The sequence below is a fragment of the Arvicanthis niloticus genome, chromosome 27, assembly GCF_011762505.2.
Source record: "Arvicanthis niloticus isolate mArvNil1 chromosome 27, mArvNil1.pat.X, whole genome shotgun sequence".
Classification (NCBI taxonomy): Eukaryota; Metazoa; Chordata; class Mammalia; order Rodentia; family Muridae; genus Arvicanthis; species Arvicanthis niloticus.
This window is the reverse complement of record NC_133435.1, coordinates 370716-382103: the sequence shown is the minus strand read 5'-3', so window position 1 is coordinate 382103 and position 11388 is coordinate 370716. Positions and strand designations below refer to the sequence as shown.

Sequence of the window (11388 nt, the reverse complement as noted above, 5' to 3'; positions counted from 1 at the left end):
AGCCACAAGGCAAGAATTGCCTCTTTCCATCTACAGACAAATTACTGTCCAGAAAAGGACACACTTGCAGAATTGTCGACTGATTATATCTGCCTAGACAGAGTAATCAGCCCTTAATAACTATGCATCACTAAGGTCTGTCAGATGATTCTGGGCCAGAAGGATGGAGATTTGATGCTCCAACGTTCTGTAGTATAGGGGCTGTCCAGGTGTTCAACAATTTCTATAAATTGGCTAAGTTTTAGAAGCTATGCTTTGTGCTTCCCATAATTTCAGTTAACTCAGTCATTCTGGATTTCTGATGGGGTTGAAGACCTATAGTCTCATAGCCAATCCTAGGTATTTACTTTGAGAGAAAAGATGTGAGTGGAAGGTTTTCAGCTGACATTTATTCTAAGCCAAGAAAAAAGCCAGGTTCAAAACTAAGTGTTTTAGTTAGGAGAGACGACAGAATCTCTGGTTAGTCAACAAAATGATGGACTGGGTATTAGGACTATCTTGTACTTCACTGGTACAAATAGGAATAATTATACTCTAATTGTATTTTGAGAGAAAAGTGTTATTTTAACAGGAAGGGTTATATGTAGGAGGAGCTAAGGGGGAAGGAGTACCGAGAGGAAGAGATGGAGTAAGGAGAGGAGAAGATGAAGGAGAGGAGAAGCAAGGTGATGAGAGAGAGAAAGAGAGATAGAAGGGGGGGGGGCATGGAGCCAGATGTCCACATGTCTCCGTCAGTCAAAGACAGTTTATATATCTAGGTTGGGTATTGGGTTACACTTCTGATTGAGCATTACCAAATGTATAAATCCTTTGACTAACACTCAAAAAAATTGTATAAAAGCAAAAAGAAAAAGGGGGCATGGAATAGGGGTTTCCTAGGGAGGGGAAATGAGGAAAGGGAATGGCATCTGAAATGTAAATAAAATATAAAATAAAAAAAAATAAAAAAGAAATAATATTTATATTTTGAATTCAAGTTCAATAATTCATATAGTCAAAAGCAATGATGAGGACATTGACTTGATGATTGGTTAGGAAACCAACAAGGCTTAATTCTCCCTTTCAGTAGGCAGGGGCATTAAGGATTTGTCCACTTGGGATTAGGATGGCATTGTCATGCTAGTATAATTAAAATCCTTGATTATTAAACCCCAGGGACACAAAAACTATAGAAGTCTCTCTGTGATTCCTTTAGGTTTATAATGCCAGCCTTAAAACAATACCCGAGCTTTTTCCTACAAATGATCCTTCTTAATAAAAAGTTAGTTGACCCTGTGGTGTTTTATAACATTCACAAGAACACATTTATGAGCAACGTTCAGGTAAGATGTTTATCATGCCTCCACTTGAATCTAAGTAGACAACTAAAATCCCTTTGGAAATATATGGAATATTAGCTGGACTTTATTAGTACCACATCACCTTTGTTATTAGTGAGGAGGCTAAAAAATAGATACAGGAAAGCATCATTTGGAAAGAATATAAAACTTCTCACTAGTCTGTTTTCAACCTGACACATGCTTATATACATCTGCACTAATGGCTACTAGCCTCCATTTGGCTAATCTCTTGCTATGTCCAAGAATAGCACCAATTCCCTGTCAAACAAAACAGTGTTTCTTATAGAACATGATGTTCGCTATTAAGTCTTGCAAATTGTGCTTTTATTGTTGTTCATACATTGAGGAGAGATTTCATTAAAAGATTAATTCATAGAAATTAGTTACAAAAGTGTCAGAAAATATATGAATTAATACAAGAAATGCATTTGCTAATAAATACGAAGTTTATAATTCAAAGAACAAGGTTTGGGTGTTAATGGTCCAAACATCTTACCTTTGCAATTCCCTTTACTTTCAGAGTATTCAACAACATGGAAGCTGTCAACCAAACAAGTATATCAAAATTTATTCTTCTGGGGCTTAGTGATGATCCAGCTCTGCAGCCTTTTATCTTTACCCTGTTCCTGTCCATATATCTGATCACCACCTTAGGAAATTTGCTGATCATCCTGGCTGTTAGCTCTGACTCCCACCTACATACACCCATGTATTTTTTTCTCTCTAACCTGTCCTTTAATGACATCTGTTTAATCAATACCACAATCCCAAAGATGTTGGTGAACATTCAAGGTGAAGATCAGACCATCACATATACAGGATGCCTCTCTCAGGTCTGCCTCATCTTGAATTTTGCTGGTATAGAAAACTGTCTCCTGGCAGTGATGGCCTATGACCGCTATGTTGCTATCTGTCACCCTCTTAAGTACACAGTTATCATGAATCAATATTTCTGTGTGATGTTGCTGCTCTTCTCTCTGTTCCTTAGTACTGTGCATGCTTTGTTCCATACTTTGATGGTGTTGTTGCTGTCTTTCTGCACAGAAATTGAAATCCCCCACTTTTTCTGTGAGCTGGCTCAGATCATCAGACTTGCCTGTTCAGATAATTTTATCAATTATCTGCTGGTATACACAGTGTCTGTTCTATTTTTTGGTGTTCCTGTCTTTGGGATCATTTTGTCTTATATTCACATTATATCCTCAGTTTTAAGAATGTCATCATTGGGAGGAAAGTATAAAGCCTTTTCCACATGTGGGTCTCATTTGTCAGTTGTGTTCCTGTTCTATGGCACAGGTTTTGGGGTACATATAAGCTCTGCATTTACTGACTCTCCAAGGAAGACTGTAGTGGCTTCAGTGATGTACACTGTGGTCACACAGATGCTGAACCCCTTTATCTACAGCCTAAGGAACAAAGAAATTAAGAAAGCCTTCAGGAAAATCATTAGTATGATGTCATTTCTTTTATAATAAATCATTTATATTTCAGTTTTAGAATAAGAAAAACTTGCATAAGATTTTGTGAATTCACATGCTTAGCTCTGGTGCTTTTCTGAAGAAAATTTATCTATTATGTTCCTCAGAAGGTCTTTCAACTGAAGTTGTAATTTTAATAAAAACATTTTGTGTAAAATCTAGGAAGTATATATGGGGTAGACATTATCTTTCATCAAAATTTTAGCAACATTTTGAGAATTATCTACATGTGGTTTCATAGTTAGATCCATGTGAATTGAATACTGGCATTATCTATAGAGTATCATATAAAAGTGAATTTTATGCACCAGAAAGCAATAGTTGATAATAGATTTTTATAAATTTTGGTGTTACTTAAAATTAAAATATAATTAAATTAGTTTATAGGAAGACATCTCTGAGTACAGGGATAAATATATAGAACTGAGTTTGCAATTATGTTTATTTATTAATCTGGTAGTTGTAGGTTTTCCTTCAAGGTCCCTGACCTCACTAACATTGTGTAATTGGCTACATTTACAGTACCAAGAATGATTTCTCTCTTAGTGAATAGGCCAACAAGTAATTCTTTTTCTGGAGCAACCATCATATCTGTCATATTTGGGTCATTAATGTGAAGATTATGCATTAATGCTAAGATATCAGTGGCTCAAGATACTGCTGTGACACATGAATCTGCCCTTTGCAGTTGCTTTTATTTGGAATAAAAAAATTTCAGATTATGTAGTCAACCAAATAGGAGAATTACCTGACATTTTACAGTAATTATTATCAAGTATGTTGAACAAAGACTTGAATTTTATTCAGTCTTCTATTCTATACACTCATTTAACAATTGACTCTCTTCCAGTCATAATCTAGCAAGGAGCCATAGACAGAACTTTGGGAGCTTTTACTGTGCCATTGATATTTAACTTTTTTATGCACAAGACATATGTATTCTGGGTCACAAGAATTTGTTTGAAATATTATCTGAATAGAGATATAGATGAATGTTATTTGCTTGGAATAAAGCAACCTCAACATACAAACTCCCCAGATTATCTGTGTAGGTCCTAAGTATTATTATACAGTTCCTTGTAGGACAGGTAAATACATAAAACAAAATGATTTTAAAAGAAGCTATTATATCTACATATATAATCTTTTGAACTGATGCAATCAGCATTTGTTAATCTATGTGTACCACTTTAGCTATGGCATTGTAATTTTTATGTAACACATTTTTGACCCTAATGAATTCAAATTATCAGCATTTAAAGTTCTTTGCAAACTGGTATGATAATATGGCTTTCTTTCATAGATCAGATTTTGATATGACTTCCTACCTATTCTTGAATTTACAATTCTCCTTCTGCCTCCCAAAGTGATATATTGTAAGCATTCATTCCCACATTGACTTAATGTGCTCCTTTTGATATTACAACTTTAATGAAACCTTGTGATTTTCATCTTTAAGTATCAAAATAAGTCATGCTCTTTATTTAAATAGTTACATTGTATATTTCAGTCTAGTTTCATATTTCATTTGGTGACATTAAAAAAGAACTATTAGCCAAGCAGTGGTTGTGCACGCCTTTAATCCCAGCACTTGGGAGGGAGAGGCAGGCAGATTTCTGAGTTCAAGGCCAGCCTGGTCTACAGAGTGAGTTCCAGGACAGCCAGGGCTATACAGAGAAACCCTGTCCCTAAAAACCAAAAAAAAGAAAAAAAAAGAACTATTATGATAGTGATAATGTTGTGTCACTAATTTTCTGTTATTATGAGTATAGGTGTTGTATATTCTTCCCTATGTCTTGTGAAGAGATCAAAGTTTTCTTTCATTTTGGAAGTAGTATTGTTAAGTTTCTCATAATTGGGTATTTCACAAACTCTTAAAAGTTCATAAACCAGTTCAGAAGCCCCATATGTAATTTTGGTTTTGCAAATTATTCATACAAATATTTTTGTCTATTCTGATAATATTTTGGGTATAAAATTACATATATAGTATCATATATTTTATTTTCTGTGAGGTAAGGTAGTGTTCACATATTTATTGCCATTTACAATCATCTATTAAAAATTATAAATTTATAATACTGAGCTGATTTTGTGCTTTGCAACTAAAATTGATTCATCATAGTGCTTTTATCTAATTGTAATAGTGGAGTTTTATGAAAATCATATGAGGGGAGAAGAGCCAAAAATATTATCCTCTGGGCAAACCTGCAGTCATGAACTCACGGCATCAATGTAACAGGGATTCATGAGTTCCTAATACTCACTGATGAACTATTTGTTACTTATAATTTAAGGAAGAAGGAGATATTGCCATCAGTTGTCCCCACTGATAATGTTACAGGCTATAATGGGTACTGTTAATCCAATGAACCACAATCATATTTAATGTAAATATGACATCAAGTAAAAATGAAATTGAAAATGAAAAATGAATTTCAAAAATGAAATTCTTACAAAGGGACTGTGGGGAATAGGAAATTTTATTTGGATGAAAAGAAGATAGGAGACAGTAGGGAAAGAGGGCTTGAGAATTTATTTTATATATATATATAAAATATATATATATATATAAAATATATAATTTATTTTATATATATATATACATATATATATGTGTGTGTGTGTGTGTGTGTGTGTGTCTGTGTGTGTGTGTCTGTGTGTGTGTGTGTGTGTGTGTATGTATGAAACTGTCAGAGTTTAAAACTGATCAATAAAAAGAAACACAAAAAAAGAGGCAGAACCACACAGTAAGAGACAGAGACAGACAGAAGCAGAAAGAGAAAGAAATAAAGGAAGGTCAGAAATACAATAAAAGAGTAGTTCTGGGAAATAAGATAATGTCAGTTACCTTTCAGATTAATCTTTATTAAGAAAATCCTGGGACTATAGTGTGTTAGGTCATGATTCATTTTTACATGGAAATGCAGTTAGGAGAAGTAAAACATTATAGGAGAGGCAGCTTGATGGGGCCTTGAAGGGAGCCAGCTAATCTTCCTACAGAAACCCAGAAAGGAGTTATATGAGGATTGAAAGCTTGACATGGAAAAGTATTAAGAAAATAGATGACATGTAATATACAAAAGGGGTTTTATGGGAAGAAACAAACCAGTCTTTTTTTTTTCTGAAGAAAACAAAAACAAACAAAGAAAAGAAACATTACTGTAGAATTTCAGGTCCCAGTTCCAACTTAAAATTAAAAGAATCCCACTGTCCCAGGACACATGCCAGGAGGGGCACATTCTTTAGTGAGAGGACACTTGTTGAATTAACATTCAGAGGAAGGAGGGAGAGGCTGATTAACATTCCTCAGACCACAGGGGAGGGAACCTGCAGATGAGGAAGGCACAGAGCACAGAGACACATTTCAGGACAGGGACCTAGGATGGGAGGTAGTCAAGAAGCTGAGCCCTTAACATGGTAAATCTGGGCAAATAGAAGACACTCATTGTCATAAAAATAATGTGCAAAACTGAGACACCTAGAGACCAGACCTGGAAAGGTCAGCCTTTGCAGTTGCCCTCATAAACTCTGTATAAAAACTGCTCCCAGCTTTGGCTTGGGGTTCCTCTTGCTTGTGTGCAAGGGAGCCCCAATGCACTGGTTATTATCATTAAATCTCATGTTTTTGCAGAGAATCCCCTGTCTGTGAGTGTTTCTGTGGGAGCGCATCCCCCAGTTTTGGATCTTTGGGTCTAACATTATATTATAGATTTTCAAGTGTGTGTTGCAAATCCCCAGGCAGCACCAGTTAGTTTGGCCTAATTAACACACCAAAAGTTAGGAAGAAAATGATAGAGACTAAACAGAATTTAAAATTGTCATGACACTAAGGGCCAGGGCAATTAGGATTGTTCAGCTACAACTGAGTTATAGAGAACTGCAGAGTAGAAAACAGGCTTCAGGGTTGTGTGACTTCTGAGAGAGGAAGAAAAGCATCAGCAGGCCATGTAATGCTTTGGGGTTTGTACATATTGTTAATTTAATCTATAAAAGCATGTCATTTTTTAAACAACTTGTAGTTGATGCCTATGTGCAAGTGTTTTGATTTTAACTTGTGTTTAAAAGTGTTTTTATTTAACTTGTTGGTGTTTACTTTCTAAACCAGTTAATCTTATTTTAAAAATCCATATTTTTCTCTATGATTGAGCCTGAAATTACCTGTAATAGATCTTCATCTCTCATGAGAAACAAAGATCTATATTTATTTTAATTCACTTAGATAAAATGCCTTTAACATGACACCACTCATGAATGAGCACTCTCTTTACTTATGAATTGATATTTTTTAAGTAACTATATTTTTGTACCACCATGCCATGCTTTCGTCAGACAACTAAATCTGATCTACAGATAATAACAAAGGAACTATAAAGAGTTTCAGTAGGAATGGGACATAAACCTGTACTGAAGGACCCTTAGGGTTTTTTCCAGTCCCACATCCTCCTTACAGTTTCCTCCTCCCAGCTGGGGTCAAGGCTAGCCCAAGTTCCATTCTTCACCCACAGGAACATTCTTGAGTAAAAAGTTCTCAGAAAAACCAAAGAATGTACTGACTGATAGTTACATGACCCTCTGGAAAGTTCCAGGTAGAGTTCAAATGTGTGTCACTATCTACCCAGGCTTGCTAACCCAAATTTGCACCTAACAAAAAAGGTCAGCTTAAATAGCTTCTAGTTACCCAGGTTTTATTGTGTTAAGGGCTAATAAACTCCTATCTTGGGTCTTTCTTCCTGGAATTTCTGTTTGAGTCTTTGGAATGTGCTTTTCCCGGGATGAATCCCCAGGGGAAGTTAATGTTTGCTTTTGAAGCCAAAATCAGAGCTTTTTATTAATTTTAAGTTTCTACAGTCTATTGTCATTTATAAATAAATAAGCTAATGTGACCTTTCCTACTAGTTTGAGATTCCCCCCTCCCACTTCCCCCTCTGTCTGTGGTGGTGATTTCATGACATATATCTTTCATGTGGCCATTATGACACAGAGAAATATGACAATCCCCCCTCACAAACAGTATAAATTACTCTAAACCCTCAGAAAAAGTAAAGACAAAACTTTTTAATAATAGCATGCATCCCATTCGGGCTAATAAACCAAATTATAACTTACTTTGAACAGAAACATGTAAAACATGTAAGAACCTTAAATAAACCAGCATTCTTTTTTAAAATAGTTGTTATCCAGGGTCATTTTTGCCACCTGGAAAAATTATGTATTTCTTAAGAAGAGGAATAGGATGCAGTATATCAGGAAGATTGTCACCACCCAGTGCTTTCCCCATTAAGCTTCTTAAATGTTTGCTCTGCCTAAAGGCTGGTTGTAAGTCAGGCTTGTCTCTTATTGTTATAGGATCCTAATGGCTGGTGCAGAGGGCATGTTAATAAGAAATTAGAAAAACACTAAGTAAAATGTTAAGTCAAGGAGTAGCTAGCTCATGTCAGCTGACTGTAGTAGATAAGAGTTGGAGGAGCAGCCAGCTCTTAACAGCTCTCCAATTCATGTCAGCTCTGTGTGTAGCCAATAACAATGAAGTAATAGGCAATAATGTAATGCTAGAGAGTGACTACCCTTTGTAGCTATAAAAGCAGAGGCTCATAGCAGACAAGCACTGACCCTGATGCTGCAACAGTAAGAACAACTGACTGCCTCCCTGTCTGCATGGAGATAAGAGAATCCAGATGAAGGAGATACCACCTAAAACTAAGCTGTGGGCAGTTTTCGAGTCTTGCCTGTGAGCACCTCTGCCATTTGTTTCATAGTCAGGTACTTCATGATGCATGTGTAGTAGAACTTTACCTGTGAGTCTCTCTGCTATTGCTTCTGAGTTAGGTACCACATGGGGATGTTGTAGACTGATACTTGTCATTGTAGTAGTGAGCTTTGCCTTTTAGTCTCTGTACTACTTGCTTCTAAGTTAAGTACTACAAGAGTGAATTGTGAACTGATGCATCATATAATTGTAATGAATAAACTTAGAGATCAAGTGGAATCTGAATTCCATCTCTCCTTCATAGCTTTAAGTTGAACATGACTCAAGACAACTGGTCCATTCTGATGAACAAACATAGACAAAAGCTTATTTTAGCCACAATAAACTTCACTCATCTCTTAACAGTTCTGGTGAAACTTTTATTTATCTTTGAGGTATTTTGGAGGCATCATTTCCTTAGTTAAATTCTATTTTACATTACCTAATGTCCCCTAAGCAACTTTTTAAAAAAATTCTATGTAATATCAATTGATTACTTGAGTTTCTTCTATAGCAAGTCTAGCAATAAAATAGAATCTGGGATTAATAAATTACTGGTATAAACTGTGTAGCAATAAACTTGATCAGAAATATTATTGCATAAAATAACATTTATACCAGAGTAAGTTTAATAAGAATTAATAATAATAATAATAATAATAATAATAATAATAATAATAATAATAGTTTAGGGTTACTGAGAAAGTTTCTGCTACTCTTTGTTCTCCAAAATTGACCTAAGTTAGGCTCTATTCCCATAACAAAAAGAGAGATCTCTAAATTACAACCAGCCTTTGGGCCCATCTCTATATAAAGAAATATGCCTCTAATGAGCAGCTCAATGGGACACAACCATCATTGAGTCTGGCCAGCCTCTTATCAGGAAAAGCATAATTTTTCCTAGTTGTCAAGATGACCCAGGATAACAAATATCAGAAAAAAACATTTGTATACTTACAAAAATATTTCTAAAAATATTCTTGTTGTGTAAGTTTTTCTTCTGCCCAAATGGACACGATTGAAATCTCATATATTTTTTTAGTTGTTCAAAGTATAAACTGGGGCAAACATCTATAAGAAGTTTAAGAATAATTGTATATGCAGACCTGAAAGAAACTTAAGAATAACAGAATATGTCAAATGTATATGGGTATACATGTTAGAAAATTTGTTTATTCATAACTGGATCCTTTTGGGCATCAACCAGAGTTGGCCATATAGTAGTATAAAGTAACTTTTCCTTAATTAATCTTTAAGTGTGTAGTGTAATTTCTCATAGGAGAGGCATATAAATTGTGACTTTTACAGATGCACTATCAGAAGAGTATACCAGTCAGTCACACACAGAGACATACATACACACACACACTCTAAATATATAAATAATAAAGAAATAAGCAAATAAACAAATATATAAAATTGAATATAATATCATTAAAAACATACATAAATAGAATGCCTTCAGCCTCCATGAAGATAAAAGAAAAAATATAATTAGATTTGCTTGGCCTCTCAGTGTTCATGAATTCATACAAGAAATTTTCTGTATGCTTCTTGTATCTTTATGGGAATATCTCTCTTTAGGTTAGGGAAAGTTTTTTCTATAATTTTGTTGAACATATTTACTGGCCCTTTAAGTTGGGAATCTTCACTCTCATATATACCTATTATCCTTCGGGTTAGTCTTCTCATTGTGTCCTGGATTTTTCTGGATGTTTTAGGTTAGGAGCTTTTTGTATTTTGCATTTTCTTTGACAGTTGTGTCAATGTTTTCCATGGTATCTTCTGCACCTGAGATTCTTTTTTCTATCTCTTGTATTCTGTTGGTGATGCTTGCATTCATGACTCCTGATTTTTTTTTCTAGGTTTTCTATCTCCAGGGTAGTCTCCCTTTGAGATTTATTATTTCTACTTCCATTTTTGAATCTGTATAGTTTTGTCTAATTTGTTTACCTGTTTGGTTGTGTTTTCTTGCAATTCTTTAAGGGATTTTTGTGTTTCCTCTTTAAGAACTTCTACCTGTTTACCTGTGTTCTCCTATATTTCTTTAAGGGAGTTGTTTATGTCCTTCTTAAAGTTTTTCTAACATCATCATGATAAGTGATTTTAAGTGTGAATCCTGCTTCTCAGGTGGGATGGGGTGTCCAAGACTTGCTACGTTGGGAGAACTGGTTCCTGATGATGCCAGGTAACTTTTGTTTCTGTTGCATATGTTCTTGTGCTTACCTTTCACTATATGGTTATCTCTAGTGTTACCTGCACTCACTGTCTCTGACTGGAGTCTGTTTCCAGTTATCTTGCTTGTGTCAGAACTCCTTAGAGTCCTGTTGTCTCTGAGTTCCTGTGATCCTGAGCTCCTGGGTGGAAGAGTTCTTGTGACTCAGGCTGCCTCTAGGATTCCTAAATCCTGATGCTCTGATGCAGTGGTTCCTCTGCTGCTCTGAGTGCAGTGGTTACACCACTGCTCTAAGATGGTTCAGGATATGGTATCTTCACAGGAGCAAACCAGCCAGGTGTCTGCCCCAGCCAAAAGGACCAAGGAAGGGGAGTGGTATTCTGGAGGGGCTGGGTTTGGGTGGGTTGCAGCTCTGGGGCTTAGAGTTGGGGGTGGGTTCTTACCTGCTGCTCTAGGAAGGTTCAGGATATAGTGTCTTCACAGGAGCAGACCAACTAGGTATCTGCCCCAGCCAAAGGGACCAAGCAAGGGGAAATTTTGTATTCTTAATGTTGGCATTTTGTCTAGGCTCCACCCCATAGTTACCTGGCAACAGCCAGGTGTGCCTGACTCACTATTAAAAGGACTACATGTCCCCTTCTCTAT

At 35.7% G+C, this 11388-nt stretch overlaps 1 protein-coding gene across 1 annotated transcript; it reads left to right on the top strand.

The window, feature by feature from the left end:
• The first annotated feature begins 1195 nt into the window (after nt 1-1195).
• Nucleotides 1196-8807, top strand: LOC143439630 (putative gustatory receptor clone PTE38). The gene is made up of 2 exons (XM_076925962.1): nt 1196-1322; nt 1861-8807. The coding sequence occupies exon 2, from the start codon at nt 1874-1876 to the stop codon at nt 2810-2812; it is 939 nt and encodes a 312-aa protein (XP_076782077.1). The 5' UTR covers nt 1196-1322; nt 1861-1873; the 3' UTR covers nt 2813-8807.
• Nucleotides 8808-11388: the final 2581 nt, after the last annotated feature.